At 40.4% G+C, this 20,755-nt stretch overlaps 1 protein-coding gene across 1 annotated transcript in view; it reads left to right on the forward strand.

The window, feature by feature from the left end:
* The window catches only part of LOC108667979 (ryanodine receptor-like), a gene marked incomplete at its 3' end in the record, with an annotated part of 62,720 nt that overhangs the window by 31,482 nt on the left and 10,483 nt on the right, over positions 1-20,755 (forward strand). The window contains 16 exon segments of the mRNA XM_047884478.1: positions 847-1,031; positions 3,242-3,432; positions 3,886-4,153; positions 5,114-5,280; positions 5,730-5,823; positions 6,711-6,827; positions 7,531-7,763; positions 7,909-8,014; positions 8,743-9,007; positions 11,986-12,191; positions 15,393-15,492; positions 16,756-16,952; positions 17,597-17,778; positions 18,497-18,642; positions 19,152-19,304; positions 20,353-20,449. Coding sequence (XP_047740434.1) covers positions 847-1,031; positions 3,242-3,432; positions 3,886-4,153; positions 5,114-5,280; positions 5,730-5,823; positions 6,711-6,827; positions 7,531-7,763; positions 7,909-8,014; positions 8,743-9,007; positions 11,986-12,191; positions 15,393-15,492; positions 16,756-16,952; positions 17,597-17,778; positions 18,497-18,642; positions 19,152-19,304; positions 20,353-20,449 — 2,707 coding nt within the window.

Below are 20,755 nucleotides of genomic sequence, written 5' to 3' on the forward strand. Positions count from 1 at the left end.
CTTGCGTCATATTTTCACTGCTATAATTGATACTATAATTTGTAACTTTTTACTTGAGATGCTATGTAGACAACGATCGTTTTGTATACTTCTTTTTCGTCTTGTTTTCACTCCTATGATTGATACGATTATTTGTAACCCTTTATTTGAAATGCTAACTCTCCTTACAAGGATATTGGAAAAGAATAATATTGACGACGAATAATGTATCTGTTGGCAAAGGGGAACCTTTGACTACTGACGGTAGCTCTCATTACCATGCCTTTCGATACCAATGACATTAATGAGGGTCAATGTTTCCTCAAACAAGAATTTAAATCAGTCTGCTCAAGGAGATTAAAAGACATGCATACATATGTCCGCTTATATGTTGTATTCAGAAAAAAGTGCATTTTTAATATTGTTTAAATAGTGGCACACTTTCTGCGCGTAACACTGATACGCCCGAGCCGAACTGGGTCAGAATGACACAAACTGGGACAGGATGACACACAAGATTTGAATTGCTATTTGGACCAAGTTGTTTCTCTCCGAGTGTACGATCATGGTTGATTATTTATTGCGGATGTTAGTATAAGATGACAGAATTTATTCCTTCCATCAAGTTTGATTGAAGTACAGAGAAAGAGTTCAAAGTACAAATTCTGCCATCTTATACTGATTATGGTTGCGTGAAGCCAACTCTGTACGTCACTAGTACCTATCCACTTTGCTTGGACCTCCTGCGGGCTGCATTCAACCCACACAATGACAAAAATTGCCACGCTTTTTACACAAAGTTTCTCTAATTTCTGTGAGATTATCGTTGAATGAAACCAACTCTGTAACGTCACTTGCCCCCTTTAGGTTACCTGTACCAACTTCTGGCTGCGGTCATCAAGGGCAACCACACGAACTGCTCGATATTCGCTAACAGCCACCGCCTAAACTGGCTCTTCTCGCGCCTGGGCTCGGCAGGCGAGGGCACAGGCATGCTTGATGTGCTGCACTGTGTCCTCATCGACTCTCCTGAAGCCCTCAACGTCATGAAGGTTAACTTCAATGTTTAAATTAGATAAACCCTCATGGGGACTTCTAACGTGTGTCTGTGCTCAGCAGAAGTCCTGTGGGATTTCAGATTCATAGGGACATGTTCACCCCACCACAGAGCTCGCGGTGTCTGACTGCAGGCCTCAGTTGTGGGGTTAAATTATTATGTAGGTAGGATTCCTTACATTACGTAAGGAATCCTACATTATGCAGGTAGGATTCCCTACATTAAGTTATTATGTATGTAGGATACTTTAAATTTCGCTTCTCTGTTTCTCTTGTGGGGCGGCCGACGTCCTGTGTAAGCGACCTCTTGTTCGAGTGTCTTAGTTTCTGTTTCTTTTCACCTGTCCCTCCTTATCACTTCGTCTCTTTGAGATGCTAACGCTGCTTCTTTCGAGTCAGTTTCACCCAACTGGACAATTGAGGCCTCCCGCCCCTTGTGGGTGATGATTATTATAAGACTTTGCTTGATAGAGACCTTCCGCCTTGCAGGCGTTATCTTTTGACTTCCTGTGTAAAATTGCTTGATAGCTGAAGCGCTAGCAAACCATTCTACTACTTAAAATTAATTGCTTCTTAAATTTTTCAAATGCTGATTTTTAAATCAACGTCATGAAGATTAAAGAACAAAAATTTTTATGAATCTGAGCAATATTCACTGACTGATTTTTATATTAGAGGAAAAAATATTAGAGGTAAGGTAAGGCAAGGGCAGGTAAGGTACGGGTACGTACGGGACTACGGGTCTTACCCCTGATATTATTCGCTATCTTTAACAATGAAATTGGGGGTAAAAATTGTTGAAAACCTTCGAGAATTGAACTGAATTTGGAGACTGAAGGTCTATTACATATATGTTGAACCCTCTAAATTCTTCCGCTAAATTTCCACTTTATTCTCTAACGGTAACTCTCGTAGCAGGCCCGTGGATGCGAATAATATTGACGGCAGTTAATGTATTCGTAAACACATGATTAAACATGTTTTTTTTCTGCTGATAATTTTATTGATCACGCGCCATGTTGTCGTATGCTCAAGTTTCATTTCCTACTGTAGATCTTTTTGTTGCAATTTAGGTATTGAATTCATCTCATTTCATCAGCCCCACAACGCTTTCACTTTGATAACCATAGAAGCATATATAAACGTAGACATGTAATCCGGCTAAAAATAATAGATTCTTTTATTACTGGAATATTATCTTGGCTGCACTGGCGTTGCGATGTCGACGTCGTGTTCTGGGGTCGTGTTATCAGAACTCGCTTAACCCTCTACCGCTTCATGTCACTCTCCGGGAACATAACTTTCAACTTAAATTATACGTAAACTAATTATTGTAGCAACCTGAGGACGTGTGTATGCATAAAAGAACATTTTAAAATTGTCGTACGTGGCGGCAACCATCAGTACAAGTAATTTTGCGCTCTCTAGAACGTATCCTTTTTAGGAAGTAGGCTTGTGACAATATTGCCCTGGTTACTCATGTGAGGCGGTAGAGGGTTTAGTTCACGTAGCGATAGATTTATCGTCTGCAATTTTTGGGTTTGGCTTTAAAAGACGTCAGTGATAGGAAGTCGGAGTGTCTAACTCATTATTACTTTTGATAGTACGGCTCCTGACGATGTTGCTTGGCATGGGTGTGCAGGAGGAGCAACTTACATTAAGTTATTATGTAGGTAGGATTCTTTACAGTAAATTATTATGTAGGTAGGATTCCTTACATTAAGTTATTGTGTAGGATTCCTTACATTTCTTTTCTCTGTCTCTCTCGTGCGGGCGGCCGACCTCCCGTGTAAGCGACCTCTTGTTCAAGTGCCTTCGTTTCTGTTGCTTTTCACCTGTCCCTCCTTGTCACTTCGTCTCTTTGAGACTGAAAGGCAATTACATATTTGTTGAACCCTCTAAATCTCCCGCTAAAATTTCCACTTTATTCTCTACCCTTAACGGTAACTCTCGTAGCAGGCCCGTGGATGTGAATAACATTGATGGCAGTTATTGTATTCGTAGACACATGATTAAATTGTCACAATATTGCTCCGGTTCCTCGTGTCAGGTGGAATATGGTCAAGTACACGTAGCGGTAGATTTATCGTCTGCGATTAATGGGTTTGGCTTGAAAAGCCGTCAGTGATAGGAAGTCGGAGTGTCTAACTCATTATTACTTTTGTTAGTACGCCTCCTGACGATGTTGCTTGGCATGGGTGTGCAGGAGGAGCACATTAAGGTGATCATCGCCCTACTGGAGAAGTACGGTCGGGACCCCAAAGTGCTAGACGTGTTGTGCTCGCTGTGCGTGGGCAACGGCACCGCCGTGCGCTCATCTCAGAACAACATTTGCGACTACCTCCTGCCGGGCAGGAACCTTCTCTTCCAGACGCAGCTGGTGGACCATGTCTCCAGGTCACCACAAACATGCACTGTCTTTCTTTTTTTTCTTGTTTATACACCCGATATACCTCATTGCCTTTCAATCCATTGTCCCTTGTTTATTGGTTGATCTTTTTTCGGTTTTCTTTTGCTTAAGTTCCGGGTTCATGCTTTTTTGAAATGTTTTTGTTTTTTTTTTTTTAGATTAATTACCTCTTTGGGTGATATGTGTATCAGCATCAAACACTTGCTTATTTTAATAATACCCACACACATATTTCCTGCACTCAAATAATGAATGTTTGGCCAAATAGTGATACTTTCTCACCCACAGCACTAGCTATAAGCTAAATTTTGCATTGATGCGTCCTTTTGCTGTGTAAAAATAGGTCAAGATTACATACACAAAGGCGGAATGTACATCGCTATATGGATAATAAGTCACTCATACCACCGAAATGATAAAAATTTCCATCGACCTTACAGCGTGCGGCCTAACATCTTCGTCGGACACGTGGAGGACTCAGCGATGTACCAGAAGTATTACTTCGAAGTCACCCTGGACCACATCGAGCAAGTGTCACACCTGTCACCCCACCTGAGGATTGGGTGGGCCAACACGTGTGGCTACGTCCCGTACCCTGGGGGCGGTGAGAAGTGGGGGGGCAACGGCGTGGGTGACGACCTCTACTCCTTCGGCTTCGATGGGTGCAATTTGTGGACGGGTGGGAGAGAGACAACTGTCAATCCTATAGTGAGTTGAGATTTACTCTTTTAAAAGCGCTTTTAAAGTAAAGATTTACTTTAATTTTAAATGTAAATACCGTTTGCTTGTTTAAATCGCAAATGTATTCGGAAATTAAAAGAAAAGAAAATGGCCATGAACTAGCTATTTCTTTGCAAAAGAAAACGTTTAGAATTCCAGCTCCATTGTCAGTTCAAATATTTTTACGACTTGCTCTTTAATTTACGTCTCCATTACTCGCTAGTTTTTATATTAGACGTCATGGAAATCTCACGTTTGATATTCCAAGTATTATTTCATAGCAGTAGTGCCCCAAAGAGATGAATTCAGTGTCATAAAAGCATATATTTTTTGCTATTTGTTCGCTTATTATATTGTCACTACCTGGTGGTAGTCTACTAACGAGGATTTAGGAATTTAAAAATTGGCCTCAGTATGTATCTTCAAATTAGTTCTCTCTGAATTATATATTATGACTTAGGTATTGAAGAATATCTTGACTAAACACGCTAATGAAAGTAAATTAACACTGAGCATTTAAGTCAGTGTAAGGCACGCAGTGTAAGTATGTAATCGTGTTACCATCGTGTTATAAGATCGTCATAAGCAAGTGTTGCTAGCTCACTCATAGAATTGAGTGGGACCTTTTCCAAATCTTAAAGCATTCTTTGCTCCTGTGTGGGCAACAGTGACACAGATTGGCCTGTATTATTGCCTATATCTGTGCTATGTTCGCTCTTTGCACGCGTAGTAAGAAAATGTGTATATTTGTACTATATTAGCTATTCATTTTTTGAGCATGTGGTGTAAATTCATGATAAGTATTGTAAGAAATTTGTATTCAAAGTGCCCTTGTGCAAGCAATGAAAGTAACTAAAATATGTGTACTATTTGAAATCTTTTACTCCGAAAAAGCCCATGTGTTAGCTAAGCAATGAAAGTAACTACTGTTAATTGTTATTTATTTAGGAGTCGACTCCATACATCAAGAAGGGTGACGTCATAGGCTGCGCACTGGATCTGACCGTACCCGTCATAACGTTCTACGTTAACGGGCGGCAGGTCAACGGAGCGTTCACAGGCTTCAACCTCGACGGGATGTTCTTCCCTGTGATCTCCGCTTCTGCTAAACTCAGGTATCTGTCCTTACCTTGCCTGCCCTTACCTTACCTGTCCTTGCCTTACCTGTCCTTACCTTACACCTTACCTGCCCTTACCTTACCTGCCCTTACCTTACCTGCCCTTGCCTTACCTGCCCTTGCCTTACCTGCCCTTACCTTACATGCCCTTACCTTACATGCCCTTACCTTACCTGTGGGCTTTTATATCATTACCTGTGGGGCCGTTATCCGCTTCCCTATTTCATGCCCTATATATGGCCATCTTCTTAATTTGGTCTCTCTGAACACTCTTATGCATTTGGGATCTCGGGCCATCGCGTTATTCTAATTCTATATAATGCTTTCCTTTTTTTCAATTTTTTCCTCGGAGCATTTTCTTAGTTATTGCGTAATTTTGATTGAGCGTTGACGGAATTTACGCGGCAAGATTTTAACACCATTTTCGGCATTTTTTCGGCTTTCAGCGCACGGTTCCTGCTGGGAGGCGAACACGGCCGCCTGAAATACCCGCCGCCTGAGGCACACTCGCCTGTCAACGAGTGCCTCCTCCCCTACCAGGCGAGTGCCCCCTCCACTAGCAGGCGAGTGCCTCCTCCCCTACCAGGCGAGTGCCTCCTCCATTAGCAGGCGAGTGCCCCCTCCACTACCAGGCGAGTGCCTCCTCCATTAGCAGGCGAGTGCCTCCTCCACTACCAGGCGAGTGCCCCCTCCACTAGCAGGCGAACTGCCTCTCTAGCCTATTGTATACAACATAACTCATAAACCAAACTAAGCTGTAAATCGTCACCGGCCCCGGTACCTGAGAGCTCAACAAATAAACATTCATATGAACATTTTTCTATTACGATAATTTCATAATTTGGCTCAAACTTTTATAGTTCCCATGAATTTCAAGTTGTCGTGATAATGTTTGATTTAGTAAGCAACTTGGAATCTCCCATCATCGTCATCGCAGTGTTGGCGCAATTGGTTAAGTTCGATTCGATTTCATTTGCCTGCTATAGACGTAGTTAGGTATATCTGTATATCCCCCATAAACTTATTTCACCTTTTTTATTAATTTTACCCTATTTATTTATTTATTTATTTATTTATTTATTTCACCCTATTTCTTTATTTCGTCCTATTTATTAATTTCACCTTATTCATTTTTTTCAGCCTGTTCATTTATTTCACCCTATTAATTTATTTCATCCTATTTATTCATTTCACCCTATTTATTTATATCACCCATTTCATTTTTTCAGCCTATTTATTTATTTTACCTTATTTATCTATTTCACCCTATTTATTTATTTCGCCCTATTTATTTATTTCACCCTATTTATTTATTTCACCCTAATTGCCACTTATTTCTAGTCACATGCAGAGCATATATTATAATGTTTCGTAACGCTGCTACCTACTTCATCATGGTGACAATACCGTCTTGACCTCCGTCACAGACGCTGTCCATCGACCCCTGCTTCTACTTCGGCGAGGTTCATAAGGCCACCGTCGCGGGACCGCTCCTCGTCGAAGATAACGTCGCCTTCGTCCCGCACCCGCTCGACACCAGCAACGTCAGTGAACGAGGCGTTTGTCGTTTGAAGAACGCTGGTTAAAAGTGTCTTCAGCGAAGTCAATTCGAAATCAACGTCGTTGAGACGATATCAATTCACAATCAATGTTGTTTCAACGAAAACAATTAGGTATTAATGTTGTTTCAACGAAAACAAAGAGTACTCAACGTTGTTTCAACGAAAACAAAGAGTAGGTAATCGACTCTGTTTCAACGAGATAACTCGTAATCAACGTTGTTTTAAAGTCACTTGCTTGACGAAAAATAAATTGTTTCGGTTTCCAAACAAGCTTTCAAAATCTTGGATTTAAAACCTGTAGACGGAAAAATTGTCAATAAATCTCGATAAACATACTAAATTTGGATGTTATTCTTTTCGCTCGGGCAACTAAAATTTTGGCTTGGCTAACAGCGGATTGAAAACATTCGTATGTATTTTCGAGAGTTCGCAACCATGAGCTTGCTTTTTAATAAAATTTTCAAAATATTTACTAGAACATCTTACATGCGTTCATTAAATCTGGCATCTTCCGTCTCCAGCAGTGCTAATTATGCTGATCTAGGGCACTGATATACTGATAATGTAAGAATACTTGAGATACTAATATTTCCGTTTTGGGCGATGCTGATTATGCTGATGTAGGGTGCTGATATACTTATAATGTACTAATACTCGATGTAGTAATGACCATTAATTAATACAGATTATGTTGCCTGGGTTCATCGAGCAAGTGAGGGACAAGTTGGCCGAAAACATCCACGAAATGTGGGCGATGAACAAGATAGAGCAAGGCTGGGGCTACGGGGAGCGGCGTGACGACCTGCGACTTCTGCATCCCTGCCTGACTTCCTTCGAGCAGCTCCCGCCCTCTGAGAAACGTTATGATGCCACCCTCGCTCTACAGACACTCAAGTGGGTCTAACTGGAGACACTTAAGTGTGTCTAACTGGAGACACTTAAGTGTGTCTAACTGGAGACTCTCAAGTGGGTGTAACTGGAGACACTTAAGTGGGTCTAACTGGAAACACGCGAGTGGGTCTAACTGGAGACACTAAAGTGGGTCTAACTGGAGACACTTAAGTGCCTCAATGGACAAACCGCCCAGTCGCATCCGCAGCGTGCGGCTCCCGAACGATCCCTTCCTGCAGTCCAACGGCTACAAGCCGGCGCCCCTCGACCTCTCGCAGGTGCGCTTCTTTCATTAATTGTCTGTTGGCTTAGACTTGTGCAAGACATCAAGGCATCAAGACATCCAGACATCAAGGCATCAAGTCACCAAGCCATCAAGTCAGATACATTTTGTTAATTGTGTTAAGTAAATAAATTACATTTACATTAATTCCTGCATTACATTTTTGTTTAAAGTCTAAATTGGTGTTTTATCATTGATTGTTTATGATTCAATTTGCGTTAATTGTACGTTTATTCTTAATGTGCTTTCGGTCTTGATTTTCGACCAAAATTTTAATTTTTGTGAATTATCATCGATGTTTCTACTTACCTCAAAGCCAAGCTTAAATTTGCTAGTAGTTTTCGTAAATCGTATCCACTGGACTCGTGGCAATTAATACAAGAAAAAATTCGTTATAACCCAGTTTTCAATTACGTATTTAGAACAGGAAACGCTGCAGTGGATTTTTGTATTTGTACTCCTTATTTCTTTTATTTCAAGGCAGCACACGTTAGCATCCATCGCACGGCTTAATTCGAAAAATATTACCCATAATTTACTTCTAATATGTACTGATAATTTGTTCTACTTCACGGGCAGCCAGTGTCGGGTGTAGCGATTCTAATATGTATTAATAATTCGTTCTAATTCATGGCAGCAGATGTCGGGTGTTCCGATTATCTCACAGAAACAATAGTTTATGTAAAATTATAATTAACGTGAGCATCTGCTGTACTCGACTAGGTGTCGCTGACGAGTAAGCTCGATGAGCTCGTCGAGCTGCTCGCCGAGAACACGCACAACATTTGGGCGCGTGAACGCATCCTGCAGGGCTGGACCTACGGTCTCAACGAGGATCCTGACCTGCGCAGGTCACCACACCTGGTGACCTACTCACATGTCGACGACATTATCAAGAAGGCCAACCGAGACACTGCGTCAGAGACCGTGCGCACCCTCCTCGTGTATGGCTATATCCTCGAGCCGCCCTCTGGAGAGGCTACTGAAGGTGAGGTGCTGTGTGCTGCTGTGTGAAGTGCTGTGTTCTGCTGTGTGAAGTACTGTGCTCTGCTGTGTGAGCTGTTGTGTGCTGCTGCTGCTGCTGCAGATAAAAACAATAAATCACAGGAGCTGTTAAAAATTTGACTTTCACCTGAAATTTGTGGGACAAAAGCTACATGCTGACTGGTGTTTTTTCGGAGAGCCGTCGAGTGTCTGTGTCACTAAGCCTGAACATTGTGTGATCCCGTCACTTTTGTGAAGAATAATCGAATTTAAACATTTCGCATCAAGACTCGTTACACGCCATATATGGTCAAAACACAACAACTCCACTAAGATGATACCATATTTGAAATAGTCGTCGTTGTGATTATCAAAGAATTTGTTAAATTTAAATTATGTCATTTCATTTGGAATTTTTGGAGTTGGAACGTCAAGAAAATGTAAACAGGCCATGCTTTGTACTCATAAATAACATTTTAAACTGAAGTTTACAGATTTTAATAATCATTTTCATGCGTTAGAGTTGAAGTATAATTGTTAGGCGTCGAGAAGCAGTAGCTTGAGATGTCGTCTTGTCTTCTTCCTCACAGGTGTCGGTACGTGAACGGGGGCGGTTATTTAGATCAACAACGAGGACTCATCAGACCTTAAAATATTCTTCTCTCTTGCTAATAATCTCATCAAAAGCTTAAATTGGCGTAATTTTCATCCCTCAAACACTTGGTAACACTTGGCGCAAGTGTTTAAGCCTTTGCTTCTAATATTTGTGCGTCAAAAATAGTCCTTTTAACGGTTCGTTCACTTGCTTCAGCCCGTGAACATTTTTTTGCCATGTAACTTTAATTTTCGGTTATAGTCCAATTCCTTTTAATTTCTACAGTGCCATCTTATACACAAAATTATGGCTTAAATATTCTGGCAAATTTATACCTATTTTCTTTCCTTTTCACGATTTGTTGCCTTCGTTCAGTTTTTTAGTTAACTTTTTACTGGGCCAACAACTTCCGATTTTCTAAGTCTTTTTCCAACTGCCGCGCACTCCAACGAACTAATTCTTTCTCATTGTACCGTGTTAGTAGTTTTATGTTTTCGATACAATAACGTTGTATGTGTTTCCCGTATCATCCTCTTGTCGAAGTTGTTGGAAAAAGTGTGTTGATACTGATGTGATTTTGTGACGTATGGATCTCTATTTTTTGCAAATTTGTCGCACTGTACTGGGACTTAGCTCATAATTGTTACCCGTTCCTCCTCTATGCTATCCATATATCATCCTTTGTTCATAATTTATGGGCTATTGCATGTTTATTTGAGTGCCTGGTTATGTTGTCTTGAACGAGGTAAGAAGCAGTGGTACACGTCATTTATTTCTTGTGTTGAATGGTAAGATTTGACAACAATACAATTAAGAGTAGCAAAGGCACACAAGTCAGTGTATTGATTGACGTAGCGGAGAAAGTTGTTGTACTCTCTAAACTATGAAATAATATTCGTGTCCACTGTCCTTTATGTTCTGTAGCAACCATCCGTACTTCTTGATTTCATCCATTAAAGAAATAGGCTCATTTTTTTCAATCTGGTTAGCTAAGTTTTATTAATGTTCAGTTCATCACCAGCCCTGTACCAGTAAACAATAAGCTTGCCTCACATGCACCGTACTCCAGCCTTTCCCCAGCCGCTGAGTGTCTTGAAAACTTTTATTCCAGCATTGTCAACTCAATCTTTACAGTTCCACTTTACTCCATGGACTTTTCTTTATACGTTGCACCGTTGCTTGGTCTTCCGTGTGACAAGATCTCCTTGGATTCTCTCCATTATATATTTACTAATTATCTAATACCTTCAACTTTCAGCTGCGCTGCGATTAAGTTTCTACCTATATTTTTGTTCCTGGAGTTGACTCCGAGTCCTTCATGTAATGCCGATGCCTTCAGTTTTGTTTTCGGGTATTTGAAAATCGAGAGCAATTTCTCCCTGACTTTCCAAGCTTACAGCTTGATTTCTTGATATTTTCTTGATCCTCTAAATTCTGCTTCCTTTATAGGTACACGAAGTAAAATGCGAGAGTAAAATGATAATGCGAAAACTTCCCGTTAGCACATTAAAGTTTTTTTGCCGGCATGCATGTGTGACCAGCTGCAGTGGCCATGGTGGTGAAGGCCAAGACCACATTGCCCCTTGGCCCCAATTTTGACCACACTTATTTTATCAATGTTCAGCGCCTTGAGGCCCTTTTGCGAAGCAACAGTAATTATTTAATCCTGTCAGGGCTTTCCTTGGTCTAAGAGAACTGTCCTAAATGCGTTAACTTGAGATCAGTTTTAAGCATCTTGACTTGAAATTGAAGACCGTTTTAACCTCTTGGTCGCCACAATTTGACCTGATGCACAGGATTCTAAATGATACTCTACCATGCATGCCGAAATAAGATTATATTTTCCATCCTCTTCACACCTGATATGGTTATCCGGTCTTCTTGAATCCCATTTTTCTGTTGAGCTTGTTACGGTAGAATTTTTTTATTGGTTATGTATCATCAGTATTAGTTGTTTTTGTAGGTTGAAGCAAATAATTGTTCATCATTTATTTAAAAATTTTGATTACAACGCAATATATTCTTTATACAACCACGTGTACCGTTAACTTGAGAAAATATACACTCCCGACTCGGACACACCTCACGCTTTACTCTACACATTACCTATAGGCAAATTACGTTGAAATAATGTTAATATAACGCTATTTGAGGTTGAAATAACATATAATCACCGTTATTTGACTTTTAAATAACGTACATTCACCGTTATTTGACGTTTAAATGACGTTCAATCACCGTTATTTGATATTGAAATAACATTCAAGTATCACGTTGAAATAACGTTCAATCAACTTTATTTCGTCGCCTGAGATACCTTTCACTTGACACGAATAGCTTTTCTTCTCGTAATAAGTAAAATCCTTTGTTTTGTGCGAATGGTGTAGGCGCTGAGGACCAGAAGAAGGGCAAGCGTGTAGAGTACCGCACCTACCGCCTGGAGAAGACCAACGCCGTGTCCAGCGGCAAGTGGTACTTCGAGATGGAGGTGCTCACGGCAGGGCCGATGCGGGTCGGCTGGGCCGGCACCAACTGTCCGCCTGGCAACGAGCTGGGCGCTGACGACAAGAGCTGGGCCTTTGATGGACACTATGTGAGTAATGGAGTGTGTATTGTCGGTTAAATTAATTGGAAAATGTGTTAGGGTAATGTCAGGACACTATGTGAGTAATGGAGTGTTTACTGTCGGTTAAATTGATCGGAAAATGTGATAGGGTAATGGCAGGACACTATGTGAGTAATGGAGTATATTTACAATCGGTTAAATTAATGAACAATGTGTTAGAGTAATGGGCAGGACACTATGTGAGAAATGGAGTGTTTACTGTCGGTTAAATTAATGGACAGTGTGTTGGAGTAATGGGCACACTATGTGAGTAATGGAGTATGTTTGCAATCGGTTAAATTAATGGACAATGTGTTAGGGTAATGAGCCGGGCACTATGTGAGCAATGGAGTGTTTACTATCGGTTAAATTGATTTGAAAATGTATTAGGGTAATGGGCAGGGCACTATGTGAATAATGGAGTGTTTACAATCGGTTAAATTAGTAGACAATGTGTTGGAGTAGTGGGCAGAAAACTGTGTGAGTAATAGAGTATGATTACGATCGGTTAAATTAATGGACAATGTGTTGGAGTAATGGGCATGACACTATGTGAGCAATAGAGTGTTTACAATCGGTTAAATTAATGGACATTGTGTTGGAGTAATGGGAATGACACTATGTGAGCAATGAAGTGTTTACAATCGGTTAAATTAATGGACAATGTGTTGGAGTAATGGGCATGACACTATGTGAGCAATAGAGTGTTTACAATCGGTTAAATTAATGGACATTGTGTTGGAGTAATGGGAATGACACTATGTGAGCAATGAAGTGTTTACAATCGGTTAAATTAATGGACATTGTGTTGGAGTAATGGGAATGACACTGTGTGAGCAATGGAGTGTTTACTGTCGGTTAAATTAATGGACAATGTGTTGGAGTAATGGGCAAGGCGCTATGTGAGTAATGGAGTATGTTTACAATCGGTTAATTTAATGGACAATGTGTTGGAGTAATGGGTAGGACACTATATGTGAGTAATGGAGTATGTATACAATCGGTTAAATTAATGGACAATGTGTTGGGGTAATGGGCAGGGCACTATGTGAGTGATGTAGTAATGTAGTATGTTTAAGATCTGTGAAATTGATGGAAAATTTGTGCGAGTATGGGCAGAATAATACGTGAGTAAAAGAAGTTGTACTGAGCGATGTGTGTGATTAATAAGCAATGTGTAGGAGTAATGAGCAGAACACCACGTGAGTAAAAGAAGTTGTACTGAGCGATGTGTTAGAGTAATAGACAAGGTGTAGGAGTAATGAGCAATGTTTACGAGTAATGGGCAATATGTAGGCTAGGTAAAAAATAGTTCTTTGTTATCAATTGCATCAATGACTTTAGTTTGCATTCGTGTTCCATGCTGAGCTTCTGTGATTCTATTTTTATAAATCTGATTAATTTACCTTTGAAATATTTCTTTTTAATGTGTTTCATTATTATTCTCGGTTGTGAATCTTTCTAGAAACGTCAAGAAGTCGTTCACTTATTCGCTAAATTTATTTAAATAGGTTGTGAGGCTTAGAAAGTTTTTTAGATTAATTTTTACCCTGCGTCTAAACATAATAGAATCAAATTTTTCAGGAATTCTCCTTATTTTTTCTAGTGCGCATTTTTATTCATAAATACTGTATTAGAAATCATCATGCTTTAGCTGTGCTTAACGTAGTTATTGATGATGAAGCGTCATCCAATAATCTTAACCTCGATCAATCCGAATTTCCCAGTTCCTTCATGCATCGAATTCCATTGCATAATAAAATTTATTTTTCTCAATCAATTTTTACCCATTTTGAATAGATTTCATCCAATTTCAAACAGTACTGTATTGATTTTAGTTGCATTCATCTAAATCCATGCAATCCCAAATAATACAGTTATATTTCAAGAAACTTGCTATTCATTTGTCATTTTCTGCACAAAATGTCTGCAGACCAATACGAAAAAAATGTAGCACTATCTCCATTTTGCAAGCCTAAAGATAACGAGCTTTTCAAGCACATTCCTTAAATTATCTAACTTGGAGACCACAACCCAAGTCGTAACTGTCGTTGCTTAGTTATACTTGCAATATTTCCTTTAAAATGCTGAATTTATCATTGTATCCATTATCCAGAGAGATCTGCTTGTGTAGATGCTACTTGAGTAAGAGGTAATGAACGTTTGTGTCTGGTTACTGGCTTTACGCTTCTATGCTATCCTTTAGCTTGGCTACTTTGCTGTCCCTTAGCATATGAAGTGTCATGGAGGCGTTCATGAAGTGTACGGACAACGCGTGAAAGTTGGCGATGTTGTCGGTGTGATGCTAGACCTCACCGACTGGTCCATCAGTAAGTCAATGCCGTGTGGGGTCGGTGTGATGCTTGACCTCACCGACTGGTCCATCAGTAAGTCAATGCCGTGTGAGGTCGGTGTGATGCTAGACCTCACCGATTGGTCCATCAGTAAGTCAATGCCGTGTAAGGTTGTCAGTGTGATGCTAGACCTCACCGACTGGTCCATCAGTAAGTCAATGCCGTGTGAGGTTGTCAGTGTGATGCTAGACCTCACTGACTGGTCCATCAGTAAGTCGTGCTGCGTGAAGTTTTCGCCGTGTTGCTAACCTCTCCGACTGGTGTACCATCTGCCGGGTGCTGTCGGTTTTGGTTTTTGAGTCAACTCTCGACATGTGATTGAAATTAGTACGTGAGGAACCGTCGCTATGTGATGCATTTTATTGAAAATTCGTTTTACTATGGTCTGTCTCTCTCAAAAACGACTTTTCTCTCAAAGTTTATGCCGTATTGGTCCAATAATTGTCTTCGTCAGTGGTTTGCGTTCTTCTTGGGACGTTTTTCGATGTTTTGTTGCGACTGAAAAACGCCTTTGCATCCCCTGTTACTAATGGCTTATTTTCTGTTGCTTCGCGCATTTTTAGTTTTTCGTTCCACCAGTTTGAGTATTTCATGATAATTTTTTTACTTACATGCCTAAAAATATCATCCCTGATGCCCTTAACGAATTTTTTATGATCGTTTTACCTTCCTACCCAGTTTGTAATATATCCATACCGCTACATACCTCAAAGTAACTCTCCCGATAATTTCACTATTTCTTGTAGAAACTGCAACTAACCTTTAGTACCACAAAAAATTATTATTCTGCGTGCTTCTAACCCGTTTGCTCGTGTGTGGCTGGGGCTATCGGCAGGAGGAGAAGTGTTACGCTGGCACAGCCGAGGCGTACGGTCATCGGTGGGCCGTGGGCGACGTGGTTGGAGTTTGTCTAGATCTCGTCGACAAAACCATCAGTAAGTCTTGCTTGTTCTTGCACTCGAACAAATATCATTGGAGGTTCTCGATGGAAGTTTGTCTTGATTGAGGCAGCGTTGCTACGAAGATTGAACCCGGTGTCGAGGCCTATGGGCCTTCTTTGCTACGATTGGCCTCGGTGACATCTCCTAGAATTGATACAACCCTTGGCCTCAGTGACGTGACCTCCTAGCGTTGCTACAACGTGACGTAACCTCCTTACGTTGATACAACGCTTGGCCTCAGTGACGTGACCTCCTAGCGTTGTTATAACATGACGTAACCTCCTAACATTGATACAACGCTTGGCCTCAGTGACACTCAGTGACGTGACCTCCTAGCGTTGCTACAACGTGACGTAACCTCAGTGACGTGACCTCCTAACGTTGCTACAACGTGACGTAACCTCAGTGACGTGACCTCCTAGCGTTGTTATAACATGACGTAACCTCCTAACGTTGATACAACGCCTGGCCTCAGTGTCGTGACCTCCTATAGCGTTGCTACAACGTGACGTAACCTCAGTGACGTGACCTCCCGCTTGTTCTTCGCCTCGAATTCTACATACTTCCGCTTGGTAGTGATTGGAATTCGTATCGCTTCCAGCGACAGAATTTTTGTAAGTACAATTCGGGGTTAATTTTTTCCGGTGAAAAATAGATATTTTATAACGATATCTAGATATTTTTTTCATGCCTTGACATAGAAATTTATAGTTCTAGTGTCTGATAAATCTTTTATTACGATACAGTAATAAAAGCATACTTTTGATGAATTTTCAGACTTTCTCTCACTTGTGAATATACTTCAGCTTATCATTGTTACATTCGTGTTGATTTTTTCTCCCTAAATCTTTGCACTTCCAACTCCATTTTTCTGTTATCTTTTCGGAAAATTCATAGAAAAACACTTAAAAACTTATACAAATAAAATTCATTTCATGAACAGCGAAACCATGAATTTCGGGATGGAAAAATAGTACCGATTTTGCTATGTACTGACTCAAATTAGCAATTTTGTGAAATTTCATTTATATACTTCATCTCCAGAACCATCAAGTAATGATGATGTGTTATCTCTTAGTCTAAAGGCCCATAGAAACACACTATTTCAGTCAGCAAACTCGTGAAATTTCATTCATTATTATAAATATAACTGTCATGAGCAAAAGACAAAGCATATATGTTTGCCTTCATTGAGCTCGATTAACTCTCTGTATTAACATTCCATGTGCATTTCTTGACGGATTCTTGATGGTTCAGGTTTCTCCCTGAACGGTGAGCTCATGATGGACGCCAGCGGGTCCGAGACCGCCTTCAGTGACGTGCAAGGCGACGCTTTCGTGCCGGCCTGCACGCTGGGCGTCGGGCAGAAGGCTAAGTTCGCGTTCGGCCAGGACATAACGCAACTCAGATACTTCACCACCTACGGTCTGCAGGAGGGATATGAGCCTTTCTGTGTGTGAGTAACAGCTTGCCGAGAACTGAAATGTTTAGTTGGACTGAAAAAAAAAAACATAGATTATTTTAGGGTTTCTTCCGTGACCTCGAACTTTCAATTCAAATTTTATTGGAAGAATTTCATTAATTATAGTTAGCCTAATCTAGTTAAAGTGTTGAAGTTTCATATCATTCACACTATTTAATTGGGATACCGGTTAAATGGTGACATTCAGTGCATCTACTAGAATAAAACTTTTTCCAATTTATGAGTTTTTTACTTGATTATCAGTAAACTTGCCCTCCTCTATAACCTAGCTGATTGGCTATAACGTACCACTATTCACACTCCTTAATTAGGAGTGTGCGAATCTCTACACCCATCTATAGCACACTCTATAGCCACAATAGATTTGTGCTCATCTATAGCCACTATAGTGCGCATCTATAGCCACTAACTGGCTATAACATGCGCATCTCCACACCCACTGAATGGCTATAACACACCCCTCTCGACACCCACTTATTTGCTATAACACTCCCCTCCCCAATTCGGTGTTTTATATATAACACACCGCCTCCCCATATACGACACCTCTCACACCCACTAATTTGCTATAACACACCCCTCCCCACACCCACAAATTGGCTATAACACACACAGCCGACGTTCGAGAACAACGACGACATCCTGGACTCTGCGGTGGAGGTGACGCGCATCCCTGCAGGGTCCGACACGCCGCCCTGCCTCAAGATCTCCTCCAAGATGTTCGAGGCGTGTGAGAGAGCCAACTGGGAGTTCCTCAGGATGTCCCTGCCTGTGGTCTGCTGTTCCGAGTTCATCGAGTGAGTTCTGTTTATTACGGTTGTGCACTGTAGGACTTTTATTTTTGTTGTTATTTTTTGATGTTGTTTATTATGGCTTTGTTGTTGAATTTTATGTTGCCCAGCACCCTCAATTGTTATCTGATGCGCTGTAAATTATCGATATTATTTTTTATTATCAGCCACTTTTATTCCATTTTAGCTATTTGTAAATTTGTTTGAGTAGTTATTAAATTAAGGTACCAATTCAGTCTAGTTAATCGTTAGCATTAAGTTATGGGGCCAATAGATTAGGTAGTGCTGAGATAAATTTAGGTTTAAAATTTTTACCGCAAATTCTTTTACCTAATATTGTTGCACCGGAAATTATATTACTATTTCTTCTTCTTTTACGCGCGTAGAAATAAACGGAAACTACGATGCAGCTGGTTAGCTTTATTTATAAGTGAACTCCGAGATATCTCGTGTAACGATCTGCTATAGCTTGATGCCCACTGATCGTTGGCAATCGTGGCACGATCTTCGATAGCTTGATGCCCACTGATCGTTGACAATCGTGGTACGACTGTGAGATTGCCTGATGTCCGCTTGTCGTTGACAATCGTAGTACGACTCTGAGATAGCTTTATGTCAACTGTTTGCTGTCAATCATGGCACTCTTATTGAAAGATGCGTTTGATCGATCGGTTATAAACGGTTGCTTGTTATCCTCTAATCGTTTATTATCGTGTGTGAGCAGCGAGGAGGAGAAGGAGCGTCGCTGGAACACGATACGCATCAGGCAGCACAGGATCGTGCCGTCCGAGGCAGCGCAAAGCTCCTTGGCGCAGCCTGACATGCACTCTTCGCTACTTGACTCTGGCTTCTCCATGTCCGATATTAAAGGTACGGAGGCAAATGTACAGTCACTTGATTCCCCTGGCGGACTTTTCATTCTGTATTTATCCATTTCCAAAGATACTTTAAATTGTGGTCACCACTCATGGCGGTGTTTTGGTCACCTCTATGTCTGATATTAAAGATACGGATGACAGAGATTGTAATGCAGTGCTGTGAAATATCGTAATAATAATGCAGCTCAAGACAATCTTAATAATACAATTTATGCATCGCATCGAGTTTAATTAACTTCTGAGTTTGGAAATCCAAAATTTATTGCCAATTTGGTTTTGAAATTACGTTTCCTCCCAGACTAGCAACAGAATTACCAAGAAATGGTCGCACTTAGTCTTTATTAATACATGCAGTTAATCATAATAATGTAGTTTGAGTATCGTACCTATTTTAATCTACTTCGAATTTTAAGAAATCGAAAATTTTGTGGCTATACAAATTTTGTGGCAATCCAAAATTTTGCGCAATTTGGTATCGAGTGACGTTTGTTTTTGCCCCAGACTTGCACCGAAGTTACCCCGAAGAAGGCGCAGAGGCAGACGAGATGCTAAGCACCACCGGCAGCAAGACGGACGTCCCACTGGGCAAACGCGGCAAGCTCGGCAAAACGGGCAGCTTTGACGTCGGTGACGGCGGTGCTGATGGCGAGCCTGGTGCGTTACGTTTAACTTGCGCCCGTATTTTTTCCTTAAATTTTTATATTCTTTTGAGGAAATATGGATGGTATTGAGCTTTTTGCAGCGATTGAGGGGGCTATACCTTCACGCTTCACCCACTCGTCCACCCAGTCTTTGTTCTTGGGCACGAAGGACAAAGTAGATGATGGCCTGCCTGACATTCGCTTTTACTGGTTACTACATTTGCTTTTACCAACATTCGAATTTAATATTCGAATTTGTATTATGATGGATACTGTATTATGAAGGGGACTTGTACTGAAAAGGGGATTTGGATTGTGAAGGGGACTTGTATTATGAAGGGGACTGATATTATGACTGCTTGAGAGGTCAGGGTCAATTCGACATCCATGCCCCGCTGCTAATTTTATGAAGGCGCTATACCTTTGAAATATTTCATTCTAATGAATTAATTTAAGGTAAATATAAATGTGTCGTAGTCGTAGCTAGTTGTTATATTCTCTCTACTGAGAAACTTCCTAAGTTATCCATTGTTGACCATACAAATTTTCTCGCATCGAAATTGTTAGTATTAAATGTCATTGTTAATATAATTGTTTGGAAAAATTGTTCTGTTAGTCTCTAGAATTCATTCCACGTCAAGTGGCGTCGAAACGCCATCCGTGTGATTGCGGCATTTTTTTAATAGGTAAGCTGGTAATTGTCCATGCCCATCATTGCGTCCGGTCAAGTGCCTATTTCAACTAAATTTTTAGGAAGTCGGTATATCGTATCTATTGGTATGAATTTCCTGTTCCGATAAATCGTATCTATTGATAAATCTTTTTTTTCTATAAACCAAATCTATTGGTATATATTCCTGTTCCGGCAAATCAATCTATTGATATGTATTTCCTGTTCCGATATCATATATATTGTTATATACAGTAGTTCATGTTCCGATAAATCGTATCTGTTGGTATACACTATACAGTATATCCTGTTTCGATCAAACATATCAATTTGTTGATATTTCCTGTTGTAGCTCCTGAGCAATAAAGCATTATTTTACTCCACCTCGCAGGAAAAATGCCGAAAGCGTCGAGCGAGATGAACATCGTCAGTAAGGGTCAGAACGCCGACACCGGCGAGAGAAAAAAGCGCGGCAAATCTCCCTTCAGGTTCGTGACAACAATCCATCAAACTGTTATATATCATTCGCGGTTTGCATTTGTTCTCTAATTTTATTTGCCTAACGCGTAACCATTTGGGAATTTTAGCAATTACTCACGTTTTTTTGCTATTAATCACTTATTTTATTTGCATAACGCGTTCCTTTATGAAAATTTTATCAATTACTAATATCGTATCTATTGGTATGAATTTCCTGTTCCGATAAATCATATCTGTTGGTATAATTTCCTGTTCCGATAAATCGTATCTATTGATAAATTTTTCTTTTTCCTATAAATCAAATCTATTGGTAT

The sequence above is a fragment of the Hyalella azteca genome, unplaced genomic scaffold, assembly GCF_000764305.2.
Source record: "Hyalella azteca isolate HAZT.00-mixed unplaced genomic scaffold, Hazt_2.0.2 contig1933, whole genome shotgun sequence".
Classification (NCBI taxonomy): domain Eukaryota; kingdom Metazoa; phylum Arthropoda; class Malacostraca; order Amphipoda; family Hyalellidae; genus Hyalella; species Hyalella azteca.